Source organism: Oncorhynchus nerka, linkage group LG5, assembly GCF_034236695.1.
Source record: "Oncorhynchus nerka isolate Pitt River linkage group LG5, Oner_Uvic_2.0, whole genome shotgun sequence".
Taxonomy (NCBI): domain Eukaryota; kingdom Metazoa; phylum Chordata; class Actinopteri; order Salmoniformes; family Salmonidae; genus Oncorhynchus; species Oncorhynchus nerka.
The window spans coordinates 27,665,813-27,693,465 of record NC_088400.1 but is presented as its reverse complement, the minus strand read 5'-3'; the positions used below and the strand labels follow the sequence as shown (position 1 = coordinate 27,693,465).

Sequence of the window (27,653 nt, the reverse complement as noted above, 5' to 3'; positions counted from 1 at the left end):
TAGGCTTTGGCTATATGATCCATGACATAACATTCGCTTAGATTTGAAATGTGTCCCGAACATTAAATGAAAAGGTAGAGCGCGGCTTTTGATCTGAAAACATCAGTGGAAAGTACTTGATATCTTGCACACTAATTACAATGCATACATTGAACGTTGTAATATGCTAAACTGTTTCTTTATTTTTCTCACGCGCACTTACTAGGCAAGGCTCTCTTTCGTAAGCGCAAATTCAAAACGTCACAAGGCGTCCTCTGCGCTCGCGCCCCCCAGTGTTCCTCGCGCCCGCCTGCGCCTTGTTCTGAAGCTAAGCTAGCTAGAATCACCTCGAGACGGACAGTGAATTTTTGTGGAGTAGTGACAAGAAAATGGCGGAGTGAGTGGGTTGCGCTTTGAAGGAAAGCAGCGACCCTAGGTTTCCGTAAAATATAATACGAACAAAGGAGAACCACATAAAAGCTGTAACTTTCATCGAAAATTTGACAAACAAGAACAATATTTCCCCTCTCGCGGAGGTGGTACAAACAGATTATCGAACCAGGCTTCGCAGTACCACTGGTGTCATTTCGATAGCTCGACGCTAGCAGGCTAGCGACGAGGCACTGGGCGACGGACTAACACGGCACATTAGAAGTGTTTTCAGAATAATTGTTTGGCCTTTTTCGTGATATGTGTTGGGTTTATTTTGTATGTTTTTTTACTAGCTAGCTTGTGAATATCGCATGAGAATAAACAAAGTCTGTCCTAGTTCGCTAACATTATTGTTTCAAGTACATAGCCCACGACCAACCAGGATTGTATGTTCACGATATGTTCTGATAACGAGCTGGCCGAGTAGGGGAACCGACGGAGCAGTCCCAGAGAATACTATTTTAAACTGATTGGGGTTGCTCGTGATTTTGAGGATATGGCAAGCAGCAGCGGCTCAAAAGCCGAATTCATTGTTGGTGGAAAATACAAACTTGTCAGAAAAATTGGATCTGGATCATTTGGTGACATATACCTGGCGATCAACATCACAAATGGAGAGGTAATACACATTTAACTAGTGCTTAACATAGTGTTCGCTGTGTTAACCAACAGCCAAGCCGACTCCGAGATTGAACAGAAGATTGCTTAGTTAGCCTTCCTAACGTTAGCTAGCTAAGTTAGCTGAAATATTTGCCAACGATGCTCAATGAATACCCAGTTAACATTAGCCTAGCTAGCTAACTGTCATCTAAGATACTTGTCGATATTGGCCACACTAAAACGTGTAACGGACTACATAACGTTCGTTTCTTAGAAATAACACGTTTGTTGTACCTAGTTAGTAAATTACGATAGACTATGCATCTGTGACGTTAATAACTAAACGCTGCCTAGCTAACGTGGCTAGTCTAAAGTGTTACTAACTCGGTGGACTACTACGTTAGCTAACTTACTGATCATTTTGTTTTACAGGAGGTAGCTGTAAAATTGGAATCTCAGAAAGCCAGACACCCACAGTTGTTATATGAAAGCAAACTGTACAAAATATTACAAGGAGGAGTTGGAATCCCACACATAAGGTAATATACGTATTCATTATTTTGGACAATTTAATATCGGAAATGTATGTGGAGAAAAGTCATAGCTAATTATACAATATTTGTACAGTTACATTTCTCATGCAAACATGTCTGGTTTACTTCCATATGCCAGTTGTAGTTGGTAAGTTAAGCTAGTTAGCTGGCATTAGTTAGCTTTAATCGCCAAGGCTTCCTGATTTTCCTTGATCTTTGCTTATGTAAACGTTCCACCTATACATTCCCTTTTAACGTTAATATTATTCTAATGACCAATCCTTCATGAGCCATGTATATTTTCACAATGTGTGTTCACTGCTCTAGTTTTAACGTGCAAAAAAATCACCAGGCCACGAAAAAAAAATCGGTGTGCTGGAAATGGCCGCTCCTCTTTTATTGTTTGTTCCAACATGTCTTCCTTCCCTGTTAGGAAATGGCGGCTCAGCACTACTAGCGAAAACAACTAGCTATCTGGGCCAATTGCTTTTGTCTCAAGGTGACTTAAACGCTGAAGTAGGACCATATCTCGCTCTCATTAAACACCTACAATTAGTTTATTTTAATTTCATGGGTTATAGGGCAATATGTAGATTATAACTTGGGTAATGGGTTAGTTCACTGACACATTGGTGAAATTAATAATCGAGGCAGGCAGGCTGTAAACTGGCTGTGCATGTTTAAAACAACTGAGTTAGGCTCAATTACCCATTTGACTTATAATTTATCGATATTATCAGTGATACACAATTGTTTTATGGTGTTGTGACAAGATACACCACTTGTTTGCATTTGACTTGGAAAAGGGGCATAAGGATACTAAAGCCATCAAAGATGATAGGATCAACTTTAATGTCCCCAAGGTGAAAATTCTTGGACACAGTACTGCCGTTTACAAAATACACTGTACATTACACATTCAGCATAATACATGCATTAAACCTTACCCAACGTACACATTGTGTACTTCTCAAATAGCCACATACATATTGCACATTTCTCCTATATTCAGTAGAGTACTGAATGTAGGGAAATGTGGAATATGTATGTGGCTATTTTAAGATTGTGTGGAGGCGAAAGAAACGCACACCTGCTTTGGCGAGGCCCCCATCCTGGAACATGCTTCAAAATATATTCAAGTTGGGAGATTTAGTGCCCTTGTCGATCAGTCTAAAAACAGGCAACACTGTTTGTGATAGCTGCAGTTGTTTCTAATCTTCAATTGTATCTGCGACTTGTGACCGTTTTTTTACGAGTATATTCTGTAATTTTCTGTCATTTATGTACACATTGCTATTTCCCTTTTGCTTTCTTGCCAGGTCACCTTGTAAAATATGCTTTTAACCTCCAATGGGTTTTTAATTAAAAAAATATATATAATTTAATAACCAACATTTCAACAGACAAGCTTGTCTTCATCAGGGTATAATGACGAACACTGCGGGTCACTAGTTTATATAGTTTCGAGGGAAACACAGGTGTCTGTAATCATGGCTGGGTGTGGCTTGATATCATTGGGTAATTTACAGAAACTCTACTGGTCAAAAGTTTTAGAACTTCATTCAAGGGTTTTTCCTTATTTTTACTATTTTCTACATTGTAGAATAATAGTGAAGACATCAACTATGAAATAACACAAATAGAATCATGTCGTAATCAAAAAAGTGTTAAATAAATCAATGTTATAGTTGAGATTCTTCAAATAGCCTCCCTTTGCCTTGATGACAGCTTTGCACACGCTTGGCATTCTCTCAACCAGCTTCATGGGATAGTCACCTGGAGTGCATTTCAATTAACGGGTGTGCCTTCTTAAATGTTATTTTGTGGAATATTTTAATGTTTGAGCCTAACCTTGCACACTCTTGGCATTCTCTCAACCAGCTCCACCAGGAATGCTTTTCCAACAGTCTTGAAGGAGTTCCCACATATGCTGAGCACTTGTTGGCTGCTTTTCCTTCACTCTGCGGTCCGACTCATCCCAAACCATCTCAATTTGGTTGGGGGATTGTGGAGGCCTGATCATCTGACGCAGCACTCCATCACTCTCCTTGGTAGAATAGCCCTTACACAGCCTGTAGGTGTGTTGGGTCATTGTCCTGTTGAAAAACAAATGATAGTCCCACTAAGCCCAAACCAGATGAGATGGTGTTTCACTGCAGAATGCTGTGGTAGCCTTGCTGGTTAAGTGTGCCTTGAATTTTAAATAAATCAGTGTCACCAGCAAAGCACCATCACACCATCTCCTCCATGCTTTACGGTGGGAAATAAACATGTGGAGATAATCCGTTCACCCACAGTGCTTCTCACAAAGACACGGTGGTTGGAACCAAGAATCTCCGATTTGGACTCTAGACCAAAGGACAATTTTCCACCAGTCTAATGTCCATTTCTCGTTTCTTGGCCCAAGCAAGTCTCTTCTTATTGGTGTCCTTTAGTTGTGGTTTCTTTGCAGCAATTTGACCATGAAGGCCTGATTCATAGTCTCTGAACAGTTGATGTTGAGATGTGTTTGTTACTTGTACTCTGAAGCATTTATTTGGGCTACAATTTCTGAGACTGGTAACTCTAATGAACTCCGGGTCTTCCATTCCTGTGGCGGTCCTTATGAGAGCCAGTTTCATCATGGTGCTTGATGGTTTTTGTGACTGCACTTGAAGAAACTTTCAAAGTTCTTAATTTTCTGTATTGACTGACCATGTCTTAAAGTAATGATGGACTGTCATTTCTGTTTGCTTATTTGAGCTGTTCTTGCCATAATATGGACTTGGTCTTTTCCCAAATAGGGCTATCTTTTGTACCCACTACCATGTCACCACACAACTGATTGACTCAAACGCATTAAGAATGAAAGATATTCCACAAATGAACTTTTAACAAGGCACACCTGTTAATTGAAAGGCATTACAGGTGTCTTTCCCATGAAGCTGGTTGAGAGAATGCTAAGAGTGTGCAATGCTCAAGGCAAATGGGTGGCTATTGGAAGAATCTCAAATATATTTGGATTTGTTTAACACTTTTTTTGGTTACTACATGATTCCAAATGTGTTATTTCATAGTTTTGATGTCTTCATTATTATGCTACAATGTAGAAAATAGTAAAAATAAAGAAACCCTTGAATGAGTAGGTGTTCTAAAACTTTTGACCGGTAGTGTAAATAGAACATATAAAAGCATGAATGGATAACATACCATATATGAGATTGTGAACGCCGCCCTAAAAAACTTTGCAGCCTGGTTTCGAACCAGGGGCTGTAGTGATGCCTGTTGCACTGAGATGCAGTGCTTCAGACCGCTGCACCACTTGGGTGCCCTCGATCATTAGGCTCTGGTATTTAGAATGATTTAATAGAAAGATAAGATAAGACTACTGGCCCCTCCATGACCCTTCTGGATAACTTTTTTCCCCACCTTCTAACGAGGCCTATTTACGGTGCCTTTGGAAAGTTTTCAGACCCCTTGACTTTGTCCACATTTTGTTACATTACAGCCTTATTCTAAAATGGATTAAATAAATAAATATTCTCAGCAACCTACACACAATACCCCATAATGACAAAGGAAAAACAGTTTTTTTAGACATGTTTTCAAATGTATTAAAAATAAACATACCTTTATTTACACAAGTATTCGGACCCTTTGCTATGAGAGTCGACATTGAGCACAGGTGCATCCTGTTTCCATTGATCATCCTTGAGATGATCCTACAACTTGATTGGACTCCACCTGTGGTAATTTCAATTGATTGGACATGATTTGGGACGGCACACGCTTGTCTATTTAAGGTCCCACAGTTGACAGTGCATGTCACAGCAAAACCCAAGCCATGAGGTTGAAGGAATTGTCAATAGAGCTAGACAGGATTGTGTCGAGGCACATCTGGGGAAGGGTACCAAAAAATGCACTATTGAAAGAACACCGTGGCCTCCATCATTCTTAAATGGGAGAAGTGTGGTGGCAGCAAAATGCTATGGGGATTTTTTTCAGCGGCATGGGCTGGGAGTAGTCCTGATCGAGTCAAAGATGAACAGAGAAAAGTATAGGGAGATCTGTATTTTTAATTTAAAATAAAAATCTCCCCAATTTTGTGGTATCCTATTTTTGGTAGTTACTGTCTTGTCATCGCTACAACTCTCGCACGGACTCGGGAGAGGGGAAGGTTGAGAGCCATGCGTCCTCCGAAACAACCCAACCAAGCCGCATTGCTTCTTAACACAGCGTGCATCCAACCCGGAAGCCAGCTGCACCAATGTGTCGGGAGGAAACAACGTACACCTAGTGACCTGGTCAGTGTGCATTGCGCCCGGCCCGCCACAGGAGTCGCTAGTGCGCGATGAGACAATGATATCCTGCCGGCCAAACACTCCCTAACCCAGACAACGCTAGGCCAATTGCGCACTGCCCTATGGGCCTCTCGGTCGTGGCCAGCTGCTACAGAGCCTGGGCTCTAACCCAGAGTCTCTGGTGGCACAGCTAGCACTGCGATGCAGTGCCTTGGACCACTGCGCCACCCGGGAGGCCCAGTATAGGGAGATCCTTGATGAAATCCTGCTCCAGAGCGCTCAGGACCTCCAACTTGGGGCGATGGCTCATCGTCCAAGAGGACAACGACCCAAAGCACAAAGCAGGCTTTGGGACAAGTCTTGGAATGTTCTTGAGTGGCCTAATGTGCAGCAACGCTCTCCATCCAACCTGACAGAGCTTGAGAAGACCTGCACAGAGGAATGGGAGTAACTCCCCAAATACAGGTGTGCCAAGCTTGTAGCGTCATACCCAAGAAGACTTGAAGCTGTAATTGATTCAACAAAGTACTGAGTAAAAAGGGTCTGAATAGTTGTGATTTATGGTTTTAATTTTTAACTAATGTGCAAAAATTTCTAAACCTGTTTTTGCTTTATCATTATAGAGTATTGTGTGTAGCTTGAGGGGGAAAAATATGAAATACATTTTTGAAAAAGGCTCTCTAACACAATGTGGGGAAAAAGTCAAAGGGGTCTACATACTTTCCGAATGCACTATTCATTGTTGAATATTATGCACTACCCAACTAGAACAATTTAGACTAGAAATGTTGGGGCTGCCACACTATTTTATCTGCTGTTCTGTACTCAGCCAGTTGTTTTTAGGTACATCAGCATCTGGCTGGTGCACCTGTCTAGGGACCTTTCTGTTATGCAACTCACCTGACATTTTCTTTCCACAACGAGAGTTGGAAGGTTTAATCTGGAAAGTTCTCCAATGCTTTTCCCCATCTCCTGTTTTCATCACATTTTAATTAGACCTTAATTATACCCATTTCAGACAGAATATGTGATGTTACATGTAAACAATACAAGGCCATGTTTATGACCCTCTTTCAAACATCCCCTTGTTTAGCTTATTTGCAGCTATACATACCCCTTGCATACATATCGTGGGTAACTGGCAAAGTGGGGGTGTTGGTTAACCATGCGGCTGTTTGCATTTAAAATTAGGGAGGTGTTCAACACAATTTATGAATTGACCTGCTAAAAAGCAGAGAACCATTCACACAGAGCAGTACTTGTATTTTGGTTACAGGGTCTATGAAATTGCAGGAATCATGACTTGTCTTTAGGTGGCTTTTATTTGTCCTTTTTTAAAAAAAAAATTTTTTTTACTGCTTTCAGATGTTTGAAAAGGCTGGTATAAAAATGCAGGCGTGGTATATTAGACATATTTTGGTCTGTGTATGAAAGGGATATTAGACTAGAGCCAGTGGTTAAACTTAAGTGCAAACATTCTGGAAAAATGGTACCACTTAATTGACTCAAGGGTTGTAGAGCCAAGTTATTGAGATGAAAATAATTCCATTATTACCTGCTTCGGAAGCTTGTGCAAACTTTTATTTATTTATTTAGCAGATGCTCTTATCCAGACTGGCTTAAACTTAAGTGCCTTGCTCAAGGACACACTGCTCTTAACCACTAGGCTGCCTGCTGCCTCAGAGAGCCCAACTTCCTCTTTAGTAAAGAAGACCATCAACAGATGAAGTCCACTTGAAACCTAACCAACTGCCGGCTGTGTGTTGGTATATTCAAACTAAGTTGATGCTTGTTGACCAAGGCATGGTGGTACTGGTAACCTAATCTCTAGAGCTGCATTCTGTTACTTAGCTACATACAGTGTACAGATAAGACTCATTTTGTGTTGGTTAAGTATTCATGGATATGCCCAGCCATTGGCTGTTGGTAGGTAAGTAGGGGGTTGGCGATTTCTAATTTGCACAACTGAAAGCTGGTTATCAGCTGGTACCTCCAGCAGATACTGGGTGTTACCCAGGCAGGTGACTTCTTCACTTGGGCACCTCAAAGGGCTAAAGGCCATTTCAGAGTTATTGGTACATGAGTGTGAATTGTACATTAATGTGCAGTGCAGGCTTTGAGGCTCAGTGGGTAGTATCAGGAGCTGTATAGTGCTTTTGAATTGAGTTTTAGAATGTTTGTTTGTGAAGGTTACTGTAGGAACTAGCTGAGAGCGTGAATGAACTCATGGAACGCAATGCCAGAACAACCTGCTGAACAAGCCTCCCCACAATCAACCAATAGGAAGCTCTACGCAAATAACTTTGGTTCATTTTAAGTCGGAGGTTCCTCGTTTCCGACATGACGTGAACGCAGCATAATCAACAAAGGGAAGTCTTGTGCTTATGCATTTTCTCTTGGGTCCATTGAGATTATGAAACGCTGCTCTTTTTAAAATTCCACTTTAAAAAATGCTAGGCCTATCGGTTAATGACTTGTTTCTTTCCTTAATTTAGTTTCCTTTGTAGTTACATTTTGGATTGTCTCTAAAGCAGCCTGAGTTTCCACCGATATATTATGCCCATATTTCTCCTGTTAAAAAATAAATAAAAATCTGCTTATTTTAGAACTATGGAACTATTTAAGAAAAGTGCACGGGTGCCAATACATTTGGCCGCAACTGTACATTGTCTGTACAATTATATATCTTTCTGAGTAAAGAATTGAGTTTACCCAGATCCGCCAGGATTATCTTTGTATTCACAAGCTATTGTTTGACTGTCAACCCTCTATTTGACATTCTCAAATGTAGGAGGATGCTACCTTCAAGACGTCACGCCACTTGCTTCATTAGCATATTGATTTTTTAAATTCTTGTTTTCCATTCTAAAGATGGGCAGGTTTAAATTGTTCTGCATCTGAACTGTCTATAGGAGTGTCGACCGAGAGTCGTCTGTTCAATTGCCCAAATTTTAGAGACACCCTGTTTGAATAAAATCAAATCTATGTAGGCTACTGAGCTTTTCAGATGCTTTAGGCACTGTGATTTAATAATGAATCAATATAGCCTAAACAGAAGGAAAATAATATTTTCAAGGAACTAGAAACATTGTATCAACTAACTTAGTCCAGTCAGAAGCTACTGCTAGCAAACTTACAACATTGTATAAAATATTCTGGGACCTCAGTTTCCCATGCCAGTGAGCTCCAGACAGACACAGCTGTCGGCTATTTGCGCTATGCATAAGAAGTAATCAGGTAGGTCTATTTTATGACGTTTCCTCCGGATCAAAATATGACATGTTTCCTCCCCCCACACACACTTTCATGCTGAGTGGTTATGTAAAAGGAGAGAGCTGGAAAGATTTTTCAAATAGGCTATGTTAAGGAACTATGGTCATTCTCAATGGATGTAAAAACAGACTGTTTACTTGCTGTTTGAGGCAAAGAAAAAATAACTTTCTTTACTCACCATCACTGGAGCTTTTAAATCAGAAATGTGTCCACTCCTACAATGACAACAGTGGGACTGTAATAATAATGTGTTTAATGCATTAACAGAAATGACCATAACCAAACACTGGATTATAATTTATGATAAGTAACTGTAAATGTACTACTGGTGTGCCATACCCCCTGCCCCGGCAATGGATTAGTCCACTCACACACCTGAATCAGACAGGTGTCTCGTGCCATACAATTTTTTAAATATATATTTGTCACTGCTTGACTAAAAATCTCGGCCGACCATCAGCCTATTGACCAAACATTCAAGAGCTTTGCATAGACCTACCAAATTCTAGTACCATACTTTTTGGCTGCCACATGTTGGCTGTTACGCTTGTGCTTGGGAGTGTGTGTAAGCTCATAGAAATGCAGAGTTTGGAACTGTTTACTTTGAATAAAGTGTATTTTCTTTGCTGCCATCATGGACGGTCTTGTGAAAGTGTTATTGACTAACCACACCCGTAACTAATTCCGCAAACAAGATCTGTCAGAGTAGCCAAATGGCTGTGTCGACTCTTGCAGTACATCATTCCCAGACAATACCTCTTTGTTTAGAGGAATCTTGGACAAGATGGTTGCCTGGCGACTGCTGGCCTGGCAGTGTACTGGAGAAGTGTTGAGAGTCTCTTTGACCTCGAATGTCAGAGCTGTGAGGATTAGACCGACTCTAACTCTGTGCTCTCTAACCCTGTTTCTAGAGAGCTACCCTCATGTAGGTTTTTGCTCCAACCCCAGTTGTAACTAACCTGATTTGACTTATCAACCAGTTAATTATTAGAATCAGGTGTGCTAGATTGGGGTTGGAGTGAACCTACAGGATGGTAGCTCTCCAGGAACGGGGTTGAAGAGCCCTGATTTAACTATTGTCAGACCAGCTTAAAAAAAAAGGCATCTCTGTTAATGATAGCTGAGGCCTCCTATAATAACTCACTGGAGTCCTAGGGTTTGGGATGGAGTTATTATGACCTCCATACAAACAGTTTTTGTCCTAAAGACTAAAGTTCAACCTCCACATACATTTTTGCCTCTGGTTTTGAAATATGAGCTTTGACCACACAACTGTTTCATTAACGGTTATTTTACATAGGCCTAATAAATAACTCTGCAATTGCTATGTAAAGTTTTACAACTGAAATACTGAAAACACTGAAATAACATTTTATGGTTATTATGAATATTGATGCATGGCTGGTGCTGTCTTGCAGGTGGTATGGCCAAGAAAAGGACTACAATGTCCTAGTGATGGACCTGCTGGGACCTAGTCTGGAAGACCTCTTCAACTTCTGCTCGCGCAGGTTCACAATGAAAACTGTACTAATGCTCGCAGACCAGGTAAAACTCAATTTAATCAACGCTCTTTATCTTCCACTTTGGCCCTTTGCTTAACTTTGTCTGGTTACAACAACAAAAAACATTAATTCTTTATTTGCCAAAGGGAGAATATTACTTGTACATTTCTCATTCTTATGAAATGTTTGAAAATGGACTAAGAAGACCAGTCTATTTTGAAGTTCTGCGTTAGCTGATTGACCGGCGTTTTCCCCACAGATGATCAGCAGAATCGAGTATGTGCACACAAAGAACTTCATTCACAGAGATATCAAGCCAGACAACTTTTTAATGGGTATTGGCCGTCACTGTAACAAGGTAAGCTTTCAGCAGTTTCCCCCTCCTGAGATGCAGTAAGTGGACTGAATCTCTGACCTAGTTTCACTTTTATTTTATACACCATTGTGTGAAGTGATTACAAGTAGCCCATATTGTTAATATAACTCTCTTCTTTTGGTGGTTTCATGTATTTTCTTGTGGAAATATTGACTATCTAATCCTCAGTGAGGTCAATGTGATTAAAAAATATATATATATATTTGAATAGGCTTCATGTCCTGGTAATGGACATTTTCAAGGCTAATTGTTTGTGGTTGGTTTAGTCCACTTGTTATGTGGATGGAATTGTTAGTCACATTTAGGTACTTTTACAATCAGGTAATACAGGCCCTCTTAGACAGCACCATAGGTGTGGATCTGTTTGAGTTCTTAGACAGGACAACAAAAAGGTTTCTGCATGATGTGTAATCCCATTAATTCTTTCCCCTTTGCAGAAAATAATGTTAAGGCGTTTTTGTGAATCTTTTTTCATATACAAACTGTATCTCAAGTTGCCTGATTTGTATTTTGTTTTTAAATAACTCACTATTTTGAGCCCTTGCAGACAGGCAACATTTGGCAAAGTTAAAGCATGATGTGTGTTTTAACACGGACCTATCCACACCAGCTGTGGCTGTCGTTAGTGTTACTTGATATAAACTCATCAGACTAGTCTAATCAAAATGAAACGGTACCTTTTGGGTATTCAAGCATTGAAGCCTGTATTACCATTTTTGGCAGTGCTGTCTGGAATAAGTGTTTACCATTGTGTGTCTGTGTGAATGCCAGCCTAAAGCGTATTTTATTTTTTTCATACACATGAAATTTTTCACTTTGTTTATTTACTGAAATTGAACAACATTATCAAGGGTGCGCATACAATCCTTTTGGATTGCAAGTTCTGACACTGAACTCAATGGATGGGAAGACCGGCATAGCAGTAGCTTCTGCGATCCCCACTCTATCCTAATGTGTAAATCAACTGCCTTTCTCTTCACCTGAACTCACTTTGCATTCTGCTTCCTATCTGCTGTTTTACAATGGTGCTTATATGCCCCTTAGCTTGTGCCCAATAGGGTGGTCGCCTTTAATTTAGGAAGTGTGTTTCTGAAATAGTCTTCATTTGGACATGGCTCCATTGGTGAAAATAAATCTCTGCCAAAGAGCAATTGTTAAACCTTAACCTTAATCCCCCCTCTTAATAGATTGCATGTGAACACTGCACCAACACTAGCTTCCTCTCTATGGTTTGGAGAGTGATACTCCACTTGTTTTGTTGCTTTGTCCAGGGCTGCTCTATAGAAATCCTCTAATCAAGAGCCACTATCACAAAGGCTGTCCTGTCACGCGTTTCTCGCAGCTGTACTAAATCTACTCTATGTATTGACGGCTACATGCAGATTAGTTCATGCTTCTTTCTTGTACTGCACGCTTTTCCTCTATTTGGCGCTGTAGAGCTGCTAATCGCCAGATTGGGCTTTTCCAAAGTCTGCCAAAAGTATTCTACCCTCTTCCTTACTGAAGGTGTCTACTGTTTCAAAGCCGTTTCAGGATAATACAAAAATATATATATTTTTTTAAATTGGGGGACCCATTGCTTCCTGTGAGATCTCAAGGAGGTGGTGGGTTGGGTGGCTGCATTTTTCAAAGCCTTTTCACGCCTTATTGCTAAATGAGTACCCATGTTAGGGAATGGCCTTCATTATTTGAGTTCTCTTTTAACCCTAGTTGTGCCAGTCAGTCAACTGCGTATTGTGTTCTGCACTCAGGCAGAAGACTGTTGGTCCAAATTTTTAGGATGATTATGGTACAAAGCAATTATACTGTGGCCAATGCTAGCATTAAATGCTGCAATAAAAAAGCCAATGCAAAGTCAAAAACGCAAAACAGGCTTGGAAATACTGGGCGTTTTTTTTACATGAAAGAATAACATCTGGATTGGGCCGTTATATTGTCTTCAATTCTGCCTCTGAAATTGGTATTGCAGTGTGGACTGCATATCCTGCAGGACATCTCCCTCCCGCCCCCATCTGCCAAGCCTAAATACTGGCTTGCATCTAAGCCCAGGCTAACTCCTAGGAAGTCCTACCACAGACTCCTCTCTGATTTTAGCTCATGCTTTGCTGGTGGATGAAGGATGGCCTTTGGCTTTCTCTTCCCCTTCTCCTCCCTCTCCTCCCGTTCTTTTTCTGAGCCTTGGTGTTGCCTGTCTGCGCTGGCCTTGTGGGATTGTCAGCAATCCTGTTTGATGCACTGCACCCTCTATTTGTTCAGTGTTTGGAATCTCCAGTGGGGAAGAGGAAAAGAAGCTTGGCTGTTAGTTCTTCTCAGGACCCATCTTTCTCAGGATTAAACCAGGTCTGAAACTACAACCGCCTCTTAATACTCCCCCAAATTCTGTTTGCTTTTGGGATTTATTTTACCCATTTAGGAGTACTACTTTTTTATTTCATTAATTTGGTGAACACCATATTGGCATTAAACCAGACACACATGCTAAACAAATCTAGAGATGAACACCTACTCCAGATTGCAGGGATCTGTGTTTAGGTGGATGAAGGACATATGGTGACTAGTAGTGGAAGATGCTGTCAGATTTTGTGAGAAGGACGTGCTCCTCATTTGAAGTCGTCACGGCGCCCACTAGGCTAATTTTATATTTTGGTTTCTTTTCCATTTCCTTGGCGCTGTTTCTTGAGATATACTTGCCAGTTAAACAGAGGATTATATTTCTCTTGGTTTCACAAATTATTATCTCTTGGGGTTTCAGGATATGTCATCACAGAAAATGTGTGTTGGCCAAAATGAGCCAACATTGAGTTGAGGGCAATTTTCTTAAATTCCTACAGAATTTTTGTAGGCTCAGCAGTACTGTAGCTACTTGACCTGCATGTAGCATTATAGTGGGTTAACTGCCTTGTTCAGGGGTAGAAAGACAGATTTTTACCATGTCAGCTTGGGGATTCGATCCAGCAATCTTTCGGTTACTGGCCCAACGCTCTAACCACTAGGCTACCTGCTGACCCATGATGAGATGGGAAAAAATCATGTTTGGAAAATGTAGGACCTGAAAGGCCAGATCGGGGACCAGCCAGGCAGACGGGTGTGGTTAGCTTATGCTTGCTCGCAGATTAGCAGACCTAGAGTTCAACATTTTTCAGTTCCTGTTTTTCAAAGGGGAAGAGAACTTGACTCCTTGAAGGTTAATTACTAGTATGGCTTTGCAACCAGAATCCTCAGTCTGAAACTCCTCTGATGAAACATACTTTGACTTTTAAAAGTATCTAGGTTTGTGCTGCTTTGTTTCACAGTTTGCTTGGTTAGAGTGGGCCTGTGAATGTTCAGGTAACGGTATGTTGTTGAAGATTGAACTAAGAACCAAAATTCAAAGAAATGGAGTGGCTCGGCATGTTAGAGTTGAAACCAACATGTAGCCTATTTTGAAAGTCATTGGCTTGTCAGATACAGTTCTGATGTTGAAGTATCATTTACAAGGTAACTGACCACCCATTCACAGGGACCTTGAATATTAGCAGATGGAGAAGAAAATGGGATGCTTTTCATCAGAACAAGTGTTTTTTTTGGTGAAATTGTCCTCCACACATTGGATAGATTGTGTATTTGGACCACATTCTCATTTCTAGTGATGGTTTAAATTATGAAACTAAGTTTCAGCAATCCTTCGACTGTACGCATTGCTCATGCAAGTGCTGTAGTGTAATGGTTGGCTTATTTTCACATTTAAAAAAAACTCACCATTTATGTAGTTCTTAAGGACCTAGACCTAGGTGAAGTCAGTGAATGTTCAAATGTCTTACCAGATAGCAGCTTACTTAAACTTAACACTTCCTTGATTTTCTAATTCAGCTCTGCAGGTTTAATGGAAGCTCCTCCAGCCCCTGCTTTTGTTCTGTGAACACTGGAAAATGCTATTTAGAGTGGCCATTGTCCTCGCTATGTTGTGTATTTATAGACTCTGAAATGTTTCATTCTGCCTGCAATGTTGCTATTGAACACCAGCTGAAGGTATATCAAGGTAGAGGACAAAGGTGCAAGTTAATGAATACTGCGGAAAAGGGAGTGTTACTTAGATTACAGCAAGTGGACGGTTGCGTGTGAAACTGACTTTCCTCCCTGCCTGACTTTTCAGATCGAAGCGTCACAATATAACGTTCCGATAGGCGTAGACGGGAGGAAATAAGGTTTGAATCCCCAGCTGAGCCAAGCAGGCATAGGCACGGCTGAGTGGATCTGCCAGTCCGGTCACTGCTGCCTCAGTGAAAAACGTCTGTTGGGTGAGGCACTCAGGGACTGCAATCTGCAGTTGTGTGTGGGCAGTAGAGTGGAGAAGTATGGCAGGCAGTCAACAAATGAGATCATTCTGATCTGAGACAAGACTGTGATGGCCGGGGCTTTCAACAACCATAAAGAGCTGTTAGCAGGCAGGGAGCTATTAGTGAATGAAAACCTTCGTGAGTTTGCTGCAGAGATTCCATCTGACTCTGACCCCTGGGTGTTCCCTGATCCTGCCAGCACAGTTTTCATAGATAATAAGCAGGGGCCTTGAGGATGGCTGCCTCGCTAGTAAAATGGTACACGGAGCAGAGCAGGATGTTTGAAGAGTAGACCCATGATCTCGCACAGTGGCAGCCTCCATTTTGTCAATCGTTCCCTGTGAATCAGGATATTTCTAAAATGTCAATGTTTTTTCTTTCCCCCATCCTTTCAGTTGTTCCTCATCGACTTTGGTCTGGCCAAAAAATACCGGGACAACAGGACACGACAGCACATACCTTACCGAGAAGACAAGAATCTCACCGGCACAGCACGCTATGCCAGCATCAACGCGCACCTGGGCATCGAGCAGAGGTAAGAGATCACCACCCAGTAACTATAGTCATCTGGAATCTAGTTCAGCCTTCGCTGGATATTCTCTTCTCACTCCTTATCGTTTGCACGCTTTCAGCCGGAATGATAGGATTCCTAGGGATTAATATAGAGGTTAATATGTCTTATGTGCACTTTATGCCACATTTTTGAGTGGCATGAAGGAGCTTTTGATGTTCAGACTGTGTGTTCCAGCTGGGGCTGCAAGCTGGCTCTCTAAGGACTTGCCCTCATGATGACCAAGCTGCACTCATTGGTCGTGTTAGAATCTAGCCTCCACCAACAGCTTGGCTGACCCAGAATCCTAATTTTGACAAACAGGGCTGTGTGATTTAGCCAGTCATGCTTCCATTATATACCAAAACTCTGCATTGAGCTGTACAGTAGGCATGGAAGTCCAAGACTAGATGTTTTTATTTTATTTGTATTGCATATTACAGCAACGTAAGCGTGCAGTAATTTTCTTTAAACCTTTGATACGTTGTGAGCATTGACTTTCGTAATAAGATAGAATTCAACATTGCTAAAAATCCTTTTGTTCCTGTCTAAACAGGCTTTTTATGAATGTTGGTTTTCTGTAATTTGAAGCATTCAGTTGGGATATAAAAAAACAGTATGTGGCTTCTCTACTGAGCCGTGCTCCAAAAACAAAATATATGAAGTACTGGAGAAGGATTGCCTTCTGTTGAAACACCGTAACAGGATAGACATCCCACCCTCTAATTCAAGTGAATTATTCAATGACAGTCCCTGCTTGCACTTTACCAGTTAAATGCTATGTTACTGGTCTGAAAGTTAGTGTACAGCTTAGCCATTACAATTACAAAGGACCTTGAGATTAATGTCAAATGTGTTGCTCTTGAACCAACCGTGATGTTACCTTTTTACGTGCTGAATGCTAAATGTCTCTGCTTGTTTGTTTCCAGTCGCCGAGATGACATGGAGTCGCTAGGCTACGTCCTGATGTACTTCAACAGAACCAGCCTGCCCTGGCAGGGTCTAAAGGTAGGCCAGGCAGGTACTCTAGGGCTCCCAGTCCACTATATAAGTGGTTCATATTTCACCAACTCACATTGAAACAAACTTGCTCGTTCGCCACAGCTTTTCCTCCATGATTCTGCTACTAGATTCCCCCCCAATAAAATAAACGGATTGTCAGCTGTCTCCATAACTTGATTTCAGATTATTTACAATTTTTATGACTTATTCACATTTGCATGTTTTATTTTATAGTTGGATTATCTGACAACATCAGGAATTAAATGGTTTAGCATGACATAATATGCCTTGTACAATGCAGAATGTTAGCTAGTCTTGTAGATAACCCCTAATGTTCCATTCAAGTTGTAGTGTTGAGGTCAGCTACTTCCCAAAGGTTTAGCTAGATACCTTTTTATTTTATTTTTTTATGAATAAATACTCCAGAGATATGGGGTGCCTTGAGTGTACTCAGTTATATGCTTTTGTAAAGTCACCAAGACTTGCATTTGCAGTATAATGCGCCTTCCCCTTTTCTGACGCTACAAGGGTTAAATAGGGAACACGAGAGATCTGTGCTGTGTGTTAATGTAATTGCATGGAACAGCAGCCTACGGTGATAGAAACTAAAGTCCTCAGCAAGGTGTTGGGTACATACCTACAGAACCAAGCCATTCTTCATATACATACAGCCCCAGTGTCACAAAACACTATGTAGACATATTTGTATTACTGAGAAAGATACGAAACTTCCTCAAACGTCCCAATATTTTCCTGAATATTTCCCTTAGGTGGCTCTTTCACGGTGCTGTAAGTCACATCAGGCCAAACTAATACATTACATTCTGTATGGACCACTGACCTCACCGGCAGTGACAAGCTTGTGTGTGTTGAGAAATTGCAAAGGGTAGTGTTAAACTGTGGTGCACAACTTTTTCATTTCTCGCCCACATGTTCCACAGGCTGCCACAAAGAAACAGAAGTACGAGAAGATTAGCGAGAAGAAGATGTCCACTCCAGTCGAGGTTTTGTGTAAGGTGAGTGAACATAGAAGAATCGACCTGGCACACCCACCAGCGGACTGAGTTGGTCCTATTTTTATTTGGTGCCTCCGGGTCAGAAAGGTAGATGCTTACTATGGAAGTCCTTGAGTAGCCACATCTGCCAGTGAAGTACGAGCCTGTTTGAAGGAGTTCTAAAGGCTGTCTTGTAGCGTACGAGAGTAGAGATGTTGGCTGGTGTCACTAATCTAATCCAGTCTTTAAATAGTGGCTGTTATGCATCCATCACCTTGGACCTGAAAGCATGATGGCCATTGCTCATTAAAATACTTAAGTAGCTGGCTGAGAGAGTGTGCTGCTAAACCTGATGCCTTGCATTAGGCTGATGACTAACTTGTGAAACACGCTCGCTCTTTTCTTTCGGTAACTTGCCTTACCAGAACGCATCGCAAGAGTATTTTTTGGCACCGACTGTCATGGTAAATAATGTATACATGACCGTAAGACAGTTGGGCATGGATCGATAGATAACCTTCTTACTTTCCTGCGGTTGTTTCCAGGGTTTCCCAGCAGAGTTCGCCATGTACCTGAACTACTGCCGTGGGCTGCGGTTCGAGGAGGCACCTGACTACATGTACCTGCGTCAGCTGTTCCGCATTCTCTTCAGGTGCTTGCCATTTCTCAACCTCTAACATGAACCTCTCTGTCCCCAAGGGAGCTGAAACGCGCGTGTACCAAATCACATGTTTCTCTCACTGTCAAGACCCACGAGGCAGGAAAAATGAATTGGTTGCATTGCATGTAAAGCATTAAGGTGTACTAGACGTTAATAATGAAGTGTTCTTTATGAAACAACAGTGAAAGGAGCAACCTCTATAGACCTGTGTTTTTCATTTAGTCTCTTTCTGCTTTTATGTATGTTTAGGCTGAAAACAAGTTGTCCTTTGGCAGCAGTAAAGAGTTGATGAATATAGGTGAGCTCAGTGTGACTGCATGTCTGAAAGTGTCTGTTTGTCCAGGACTTTGAACCACCAGTACGACTACACGTTTGACTGGACGATGCTGAAGCAGAAAGCAGCCCAGCAGGCTGCGTCCTCAGGGGGACAGGGGCAACCGGCACAAACTCCCTCAGGCAAGCAAACTGACAAACCCAAGAGTAACATGAAAGGTTAGTAGCAAAAAGCCAAGCGACGTTTCAAGTGCAAAAATGGAGACGCCAATTGCTTTCATTTTCGTTCCCCCTTCAAAGTGCTTGGGAGAAAAAGAGAAAAAAAAGTGGATTTGGAACATTATTAACTCCCAGCGGATTAATGAGACCACAAACAACACAACAGTGTTAGTTCGAGGAGGCCCCTGAAAGATAAAGAGAAATTCAATTGGTCTGTCTTGCAGATGCAAAGACGTCCTTGGGAAATTTGACTACTAACTTTGTACCCCAATGTATTTTATTCTTCTCTGGGACAAAGGGTTGTGGCTTTATCTTCTGTGGGTGTTAAAATTTATTTCCCTCTTGAATTAACCCCTTCTCTAAATGATGTACGATTGACTCTTGATTTCTCGCAATCATTGTTCCTGGATCTAACACTTGTTAATCGTTATTGTAATGCTCTCATATACAGTGGGAGTGAGATTCTAGCCACACACTGCACACACATGTATGATACAATTGTTCATGGTAATAAATGGCCACCTGTTTTGATGTGGATTTTAGTGCTGATGTGATGTGACTCTTGAATAACCTCTTTTAATTCCAGTCTCTCCCCTCCCTCTCGTAGAGGGTATCCCGGGTGCCCAGGGTTGATGGCAGAGGAGTCAACCCAATTTTTCAAAAAACCTGAAGCAGTTTTCATCAGGTGATGACTAGGATTTCCACAGGGATTAGGCAATAGCCCATTTAGGTGTGTAATATCTGGCATGAAATTGCAGAGCAGCCTTCCACTTGACCTGTATTGGTAGTAAACGGAACGCTTATACCAAGTCAATGCCTCACCCCCTTTTACTTAAAACCACCATAGTGGTGGTGTTTTATTTGTCCCCACCCCAAATTAAACAGCGACTTCGCCTAAGATGCAATTTATCATTTTCAAAATGGCGTATGTGGCATCGATTTGAGTCAAACATTGATTATAGTGTCAAAATTCACTACAAAGTGTAAATAGGATCATTTTGGTCTTAGTCTTGTCCAATATTGAGATTTGAGAGATGATAGGAAAGAATTATGTTAAATAATGAAGGGTACCGTAACATTTTCTGTGGGTTGGGTTTATTTTAATCCTACCCACAGCTGCCAGCACCCAAGTAATCATCAATTCAGAGCGCAGCGGCACACGACCCGATCATAATGCACATGGTTAATTTAATGACATTCGATATCCCAATGGGGTTAGTTAATTAAGGACCATCAGTAAATTACACAATGTTAATGGGACAATATTTTAAAAAGTTGAACTCTAAATTTCAAAACCTTAAACCAACTAAATTGCAGAAATTCATATACAATTATTGAAAGCATTTAATGAGAAAAGATGTGCAACATAAAAATATTGTCCCATTTTGCATTGTGTAATTTATTGACGGTCCCTAACTATCCCCAGAGATGGGCTATCCAAAGTTTAACCAAATTTGCCATGGTCACACAACAACAGGCTGAATCGAATTGGCTAAATAAATTGGCTAACTCTTCCCACCTGTGAACACCCACATGAAACTAACTCACGTTTGAATTCAGTTATGGCCGCTAGCATTTCTTAATGAACCAAATCTAAAATGAGGCCAAATCAGGAAGTGTAGTTGCCCTTTAAACCATGGCTGTCACATTGGCCCAGAACTCACTGCTCCACACACACCATGTGTTTGTACACACAGTGCATGGAGGACTCAAATGAAGCCCTCCCTCCCACGTGTATTAGTCCATAAGTGCCTGGTTCCAACATTTTAGGCAGGGCTGAATTAAATTCTCAATGGATGAAGTATTTATTAGACAAAAATGTTTTGGGTTTGAATGCAGGTTGATTGGGGAGAAAGAATGCCCATGTAAATGGGTGATGTGACCTGGATGGCACCCCTGAGAGCGCTCAGTGTCTCGGTCCTGCTCTTCCCCAGCACTCCAGTCCCTCTGACTTAACACATTACATTTTCTGCTCCTCTACCATTTTGTTTGTGTGACGTATTGTTGGTTAAAACGTGTTTCGAACAGGGCTTCCTGTGGCTTATATTTACTGTGGGTTACAGTTTTTTTTTGTATTAGATGTTCTCTCAATGACGTCAGGCAAATCATTTTTGGCCCCTCTGTTGGCCCAAATTATACCAGTGCTGTGTCTTCACTGCCGAGAAGAGCTTTGAAATCCATTAAATATGAATAGGAAATCAAAGCACGAGGACTCTATGCCCCCCCCCTCTTTCAAGGAACATGATGGCACTGAACAAGTGCTGTGAGGGGCTAGTTATAAATATGATTTTGTTGATGACTGGGTATTGGTCTAATCAATTGTGTACACGGTGTCTGTTTTAGTATGTGGACTCCATGCACACAGTAGCCGGCAGCACAGTTGATCTCTGCTTATGTGCCTTTCATGCAGGGGTGGAGAAATCAAAGTTTTTCCTCTGGAACTGATAAAAAACAATTACCTTTGTAAATGGACCCCCAGCCTTTTTATCTCATGTTTTGTTATGAAGATGTATAGAAAGGACATGTTATTTCTTGGTCTGGTGGTTAGTGTTCTCTCCTGCAAGCTGTCCATTTAAGATAACACTGCCAGTGAAGGTGCTGAGTACCCACAGCCAGAAATTTAAATAGCCGAGCTCTGGCTTATTGAAGCTTGAAAGAACTTGCTGGTTTCTTGGATACCAGTTTGACTTAGCCACACTTAGCCTTGTAATAATGGAAACGTTGTTATAGTGAATTTGCATTTCAGCCCTCCTGTTTTGCCCAATGGCCTTGTATTATATGATATTTGTTTAGAACAAGCCACGTTGACAATCAGGCAAATACAAGTAGCCAAAGCTCAAAGCAAACTCCGTTAACCCAGCCATACTCTCAAAACATTTTGATGATCGCTTGGTCTTTAGTGTCTGTAAGGCATAAATATCATCACCATGTTGCTGTGAAGTCTCCTAAAGGCTATTTGCTATATTAGAAGAGGCTTGATCCTTTAATGGTTTGCATATGGAGAATTGAGCTGCCCTTTCACCCCTGTGAGTGAGACTTGTCTGTTGCATCAGCTGGCCCCTACAGACACTTAAAACGCCAGGAACATCCGTCAGATCCGTGTTAGGTTTTGAATTGAACCAACACTTCACATTGAGTGAAAGCTGCAGACCATTTCATGTGTAATTAAGACCCATTACTTTTGCTTATTTGCATGGTGGATTAATCCTCTGACTTTGTAGACACCCTCCCATGTCATCCCTGCAGCAAAACTACTAGAGGGTACAGCTGTAGAGGAACGTGACTCGTGAGAGCTCGTGTGAAAAATGCTTCTCAAATCACTCAGATCTGATGAGATCATGTCCCGACTTGCGCTGCACTCATTTAACCTCTCTGGGATATATGGGACGGTAGCGTCCCACCTCGCCAACAGCCAGTGAAAGTGCAGGGCGCCAAATTCAAAACGACAATCTCATAATTAAAATTCCTCAAGCATACAAGTATTTTTTTTTTAAGATAAATTTCTCATTAATCTAGCCACAGTGTCTGTTTTCAAAAAGGCTTTACAGTGAAAGCACCACAAACGATTGTTAGGTCACCACGAAGTCACAGAAAAACACAGCCATTTTTCCTGCCAAAGAGAGGAGTCACAAAAAGCACAAATAGAGATAAAATTAATCACTAACCTTTGATGATCTTCATCAATGACACTCATAGGACTTCATGTAACACAATACATGTATGTTTTGTTTGCTAAAGTGCATATTTATATCAAAAAAATCTAATTTTACATTGGCGCGTTACGGTCAGTAGTTCCAAAAGCATCCAGTGATTGTGCCGAGAACCACATCAATTTACAGAAATACTCATCATAAATGTTGATGAAAATGAAAGTGATATACATGGAATTAGATATACTTCTCCTTAACCTCTTGCTCCTACCCGACACGCAGGCGTCCCATCTAGACATCTGGAAATGCAAATGCGCTACGCTAAATGCTAATAGCACTCGTTAAAACTCAAACGTTCATTAAAATACACATGCAGGGTACTGAATTAAAGCTACACTCGTTGTGAATCCAGGCAACAAGTCAGATTTTTAAAATGCTTTTCGGCGAAAGCATGAGAAGCTATTATCTGATAGCATGTAACACCCCAAAAGACCCGCAGGGGACGTAAACAAAATAATTAGCATAGTCGGCGCTACACAAAACGCACAAATAAAATATAAAACATTCATTACCTTTGACCATCTTCTTTGTTGGCACTCCTAGATGTCCCATAAACATCACTATTGGGTCTTTTTTTCGATTAAATTGATCCATATATAGCCTAGATATCGATCTATGAAGACTGTGTGATCAAGGAAAAAAATAGCGTTTTATAACGTAACGTCATTTTTTTTCATTAAAAAAGTCGACGATAAACTTTCACAAAACACTTCGAAATACTTTTGTAATGCAACTTTAGGTATTAGTAAACGTTAAAAATGGATCACGAGGCGATGTATATTCTATAGCTGTACGTCTGGAAATAATGTCCGGGTAAATCTCAACCAAAATATCCGGTCGTAGACCGGAAGAAATGCGCTGCCTCGTCTCCGTTTGACCAAGAAACAAATCGTAGGCAAATGACAAGACTGTTGACATCGTGTGGAAGCTGTAGGTATTGCAACCTCAGCCCCATTTAATTTGGTTCACATTCAACAATGGGTTCTAGTGGCGCATGGATATATTTTCCCATTTTCAGTGATCAGATTTTCCTGCCCTTTTCGATGAAACGCACGTTCTGTTAAAGTCACAGCCGTGATTTAACCAGTTTTATAAACGTCTGAGTGTTTTCTATCCACACATACTAATCATATGCATATACTATATTCCTGGCATGAGTAGCAGGGCGCTGAAATGTTGCGAGATTTTTAACAGAATGTTCGAAAAAGTAGGGGGTAGGAGTAACCGGTTAATGCAACCGCTGTGTCAGATATATATATATTTTTTTTAGTTACGGAAAAAGCAAACCATGCAATAATCTGAGTACAGCGTTCAGACAACAAAGCAGCCAAAAAGATATACGCCATATTGTGTAGTCAACATTAGTCAGAAATAGCATTATAAATATTCACTTACCTTTGATGATCTTCATCAGAATGCACTCCCAAGAATCCCAGTTCCACAATAAATGGTTGATTTGTTAGATAAAGTTCATCATTTATGTCCAAATAACTTATTTTGTTAGGGCGTTTGGTAAACAAATCCAAACGCGTGTTCAGGTCCAGCTGAACGTCGGACGAAAAGTTCCAAAAGTTATATTACAGGTCGTAGAAACTTGTCAAACTAAGTAGAAACTTGTCAAACTAAGTATAGAATCAATCTTTAGGATGTGTTTATCATAAATCTTCAATAATGTTCCAACCGGAGAATTCCATTGTCTGTAGAAAAGCAATGGAACGAGAGCTAACTCTCCCGTGACCGCGCCTCACGAGCATGTGGCACTCTGCCAGACACCTGGCTCAATCCCCTCTCATTCGCCCCCACTTCGCTGCAGACATTTACATTACATTACATTTAAGTCATTTAGCAGACGCTCTTATCCAGAGCGACTTACAAATTGGACACCTCAAACAAAGTTCTAAAGACTGTTGACATCTAGTGGAAGCCTTAGGAAGTGCAATATGACCCCATTTACACTGTATATTGGAATGGCAAAGAGTTGAAAAATTACAAACCTCAGATTTCCCACTTCCTGGTTGGATTTTTCTCAGGTTTTTGCCTGCCATGAGTTCTGTTATACTCAGACATCATTCAAACAGTTTTAGAAACTTCAGTGTTTTCTATCCAATACGACTAATAATATGCATATATTAGCATCTGGGACAGAGTAGCAGGCAGTTTACTCTGGGCACCTTATTCATCCAAGCTACTCAATACTGCCCCCGTCACCAAGAAGTTAAACCCACTGGATGAGGCTCGGCATGCATCATCAATGGGCGAAGGCTTGCTTGAGGAAGACAAGCTTGTAGGAGCCCATAAGAAAGATTAAGGAATCCTCACATCTTTTAGGATTGTTGTGCCCATGTTTGTGTCCTGTGGATTGGCACCTCTCTAAAGGCCAACTGCTGTATGGGTGTGCTGCATGTAATTGGTTAATGGCTGTCTTTAAAGGTTACCTTCCACTGCAGACAAGTATGAAGGAAGTGTGGCTCACATAAGCAGGCCACATCCCTATTTGTCTTTTAACTGTGTTTTTGTTTGATCTCTGTGTAACGTTGCCCTTTCAAATAGGTTTATTGATAAGCCGCATTGTTTCCTTCATCACCGTTCCACTAGTGTCTTTCTGTCTGTACTCACTCCCCGGTACACTACACAGCTGCTGTTGTCACCTGTGCTAGTTGTGAACCTCTTAAGCTGAAGTGGTGGTTAATGTTTTCATTACAGGAGGCTCAGAGTAAAGGCTGCATGAATGTTTGATTCCCCCATCTCAGGCACTCTGCAGCAGCAGGTCCCAGCTTTGCTGCAGAGCGGGACTGGTGACTTGGCACTTTTATGTTACAGGGATGGAAAATTGCAGTGACTTAGTTGGCCTCGTTTATAGCCGTTGCTCAACCCTGTTTGATAACCTGTTCTACTTGATGTGTAACCAATGGCCCCTCTGTCTCTTCGTTTGTCTTGCAGGTTTCTGAGCAGTAAGACAATGAAAGGAAGCAGAGCAGAGTGGCCGTAGCAGGATTTGCCTTCCAATCACACCCCGGCATCTAGGATCAAATTCACCAGAACCTGCCAGGCATTGTGGGCAACCCTTTTTTCCTGTTAAAGAACTTTCCTTCCATATACTATATATGTAATCGCTCTATATAGATAACATGCTCTGCATATATCTATATATTGGTATGTATATACTATATCCACACAGAAAGCAGGCTTGGTATGGAATTTTCCTAAGCTGTAGCCTTCTCTATTGTCCTGTCCCTGAAGATTTTTTGTTTCTTCAAAACGGAAAACTAAGAAATGGTTGGCTCACTGTGGATGTTTGTGCACCTGCCAATACTTTCCCCTTGATACTTTCTCCCTCTGAGAGCTGCTGTTTGGGTGCCTCCCTCACCTCATGGCTGCCTGTCAGAGCAGCTTTGCCCCCATTCCCTCTGTCACCGAGTGTGGCATGATGACCCAGACACACGTCAGTCAGATTGAACATTTGAAACAACCATTTTCTCTTCCTTATTCAACTTTTTTCCCTCATCCTCAAGCAAAATGAAAGATGTAATCTGAAACTGTTTCCTTTATGAAAAGGTCATTAAGATTCTGCCTGCAGATATGTGCTAGAAGAGCTTCTAATGTGAAGATGAAAACACTAGGTTTCTCTTTAGAATGCTGCATTAATATTGTACTTCTGAAGTCTCAAACAACGAATAAAAAATATGAACTCCACAAAAGCATATTCATTATAAATTAGGCACCACTTGACTAAACCTATTTGTAAATTGCTTAGAAAAAATGATGCATCAATGAATTTATTTTGAAAATGTTTTTGTTTTATGTAATTGCTATGATGGATGGCCTCAATGTTCCGTTTTTGAGACAGACAAACGTGCTCACTCCACCCGCCCTTCCTGTTATAATTTATATATATATATATATATATACACTTTTTTTTTTTTAAATCAGAACTTTTTTTCCCTCTCCGTTTTATAGTCGTCTTTCCCTGTATTGAATTGATCATTTTGGGGAAAGGGTGTTTTTGTTACTTTCTATGGGGAAGCAGATCCTGTTGTAAAATACTCTGGGACTTTCTCTCTTCAACTACATATTGCTGCTGCATAGAGTAGCAACCGTTTCCTAATTTTCCTCTTTTTTTTTTATTGCGAAGAAAGTGTTGGAGGGTTTATTTTTTTTATATATACTTTGAGTCTTGTAAGGCAAGTACCATTTGGATTTCAGTCAGCCTGTAGTCACAACAGATGTACACCAGGGGCAGTTTGCCCCCCCCATTATTCCCCCTGACCCAGCATTAGCTATTTTACAGCTGGACGTTCTATGAAAGTGTAATTTATTCCCTTTTAGCATGTCAGAATAAATTCAAATGACTTGTCAGCACCACTGTCCCAGTCTGTAATTTGAAGAACACTGACTTCTTATGCCTTATGCCTGGATGATGATGATGGCTGTTGAAGAAAGGGGGGGAAAGCATTTTTTTTGCTTTCCATTTGCTTGTCTTTACACATTTACCTGTTGACTACCACACAACCTTAGTATTGTAAGCATTTGGAAACTGGAGACATCGGCAGGATTGGGGATAGATAAGGAAAGACTTTCTTTCAAAGATATCAGACTCTGATTGCTCTAGAAAAAGGGACACATTTGTGGAAATGGTCTAAAAAGGTATTGCTGTAATCTAGAAAAAGCAGTTCCTGGTAAATGATGTTGATGGGTAGTTGTAGGTGCTTGTGGTGGTGTTTTGAAAAAAAAATCTTCCAGGATTTATATCTGTAAATATTAAAATGGCTTCAAATGGCTGTCGTGGAAAATCGTTTAATTATCTACACCTCATCAACTCTACATAAAACTGGCCAAAGCAAAGAAGAATCTGGCCTAGCAGTAAGTCCTCTGTATGAGACTCATATGCCTCATTATACACTTGTAGGACAATGGTAGTGTCAAGGGTTAGTGGGACAACTGTGAAGGAATGT

The 27,653-nt window shown here is 40.9% G+C and overlaps 1 protein-coding gene across 10 annotated transcripts; it reads left to right on the top strand.

Annotated features, from left to right (window-relative positions):
- Positions 1-269: 269 nt before the first annotated feature.
- Positions 270-27,479, top strand: LOC115129303 (casein kinase I-like). 10 transcript variants are annotated; one of them, XM_065018500.1, is made up of 12 exons: positions 270-1,030; positions 1,444-1,550; positions 10,516-10,642; positions 10,859-10,957; positions 13,232-13,315; positions 15,687-15,826; positions 16,771-16,858; positions 17,785-17,859; positions 18,384-18,490; positions 18,843-18,955; positions 19,599-19,676; positions 25,642-27,479. In XM_065018500.1, exons 1-11 carry the CDS (start codon positions 908-910, stop codon positions 19,622-19,624), a joined length of 1,089 nt encoding a protein of 362 aa, XP_064874572.1. In that variant the 5' UTR covers positions 270-907; the 3' UTR covers positions 19,625-19,676; positions 25,642-27,479. The 10 variants fall into 10 exon arrangements, with proteins under 10 accessions (XP_064874572.1, XP_029515362.1, XP_064874568.1 ...); XM_029659502.2 differs by having other exon boundaries at positions 271-1,030; positions 18,843-18,991; XM_065018496.1 differs by having other exon boundaries at positions 271-1,030; positions 18,843-18,991; positions 19,578-19,676.
- Positions 27,480-27,653: the final 174 nt, after the last annotated feature.